Source organism: Penaeus monodon, chromosome 21 (assembly GCF_015228065.2).
Source record: "Penaeus monodon isolate SGIC_2016 chromosome 21, NSTDA_Pmon_1, whole genome shotgun sequence".
Taxonomy (NCBI): Eukaryota; Metazoa; Arthropoda; class Malacostraca; order Decapoda; family Penaeidae; genus Penaeus; species Penaeus monodon.
Window position 1 is genome coordinate 10,110,714 of NC_051406.1, and position 529 is coordinate 10,111,242.

Here is a 529-nt window from a genome sequence, read left to right on the forward strand (position 1 = left end):
GAGTTGGTGATGAAAGAATAAGATTCTTTTTAGTGGTCTTCAATTGCTAACGTTTCCGGTGTTACAACACACATATTAAGTTACTAACCCGCCCTTGAAATGTTAAAGGAGACATATAGCTCGTTCAAATAATAACAAGCACGTTTTCTCTCTGCAGTCTCTGTCTCGCATGGGCATCAGCGACCTCTTCACTCCCGGCGCCGCTGACCTGTCAAGCTTCGCACCCGACACCGACCTCAGCGTCGGCCGCAGCATCCACAAGGCCTTCGTCGAAGTTTCTGAGGAAGGCACAGAAGCCGCAGCAGCCACTGCCTTCATCTCCCTGAGGATCGCCAGACCCGTGGGACCCGAGAAGTTCGAGTGCAACCACCCGTTCCTCTTCGTCATTTACGACAATCTCACCAAGAACATCCTCTTCATGGGAGCCTACAAGAACCCCAAGGCTTAAGGTCCCCTCGGGTCCCCATACTCTTTACAAAGAATGCATCGGCGTTGCAAAGGAAACAGCAAACAAAATGTTACTGCCGGT

The 529-nt window shown here is 50.7% G+C and overlaps 1 protein-coding gene across 1 annotated transcript in view; it reads left to right on the forward strand.

The window, feature by feature from the left end:
* Positions 1 to 529, forward strand: part of LOC119586201 (serine protease inhibitor 88Ea-like) — a 7,481-nt gene extending 6,952 nt beyond the window's left edge. Inside the window, exon 6 of the mRNA XM_037934903.1 lies at positions 151 to 529. Within this exon, the coding sequence (XP_037790831.1) occupies positions 151 to 448 (298 nt within the window). The 3' untranslated portion in view covers positions 449 to 529. The remainder of the gene's footprint in view (positions 1 to 150) is intronic.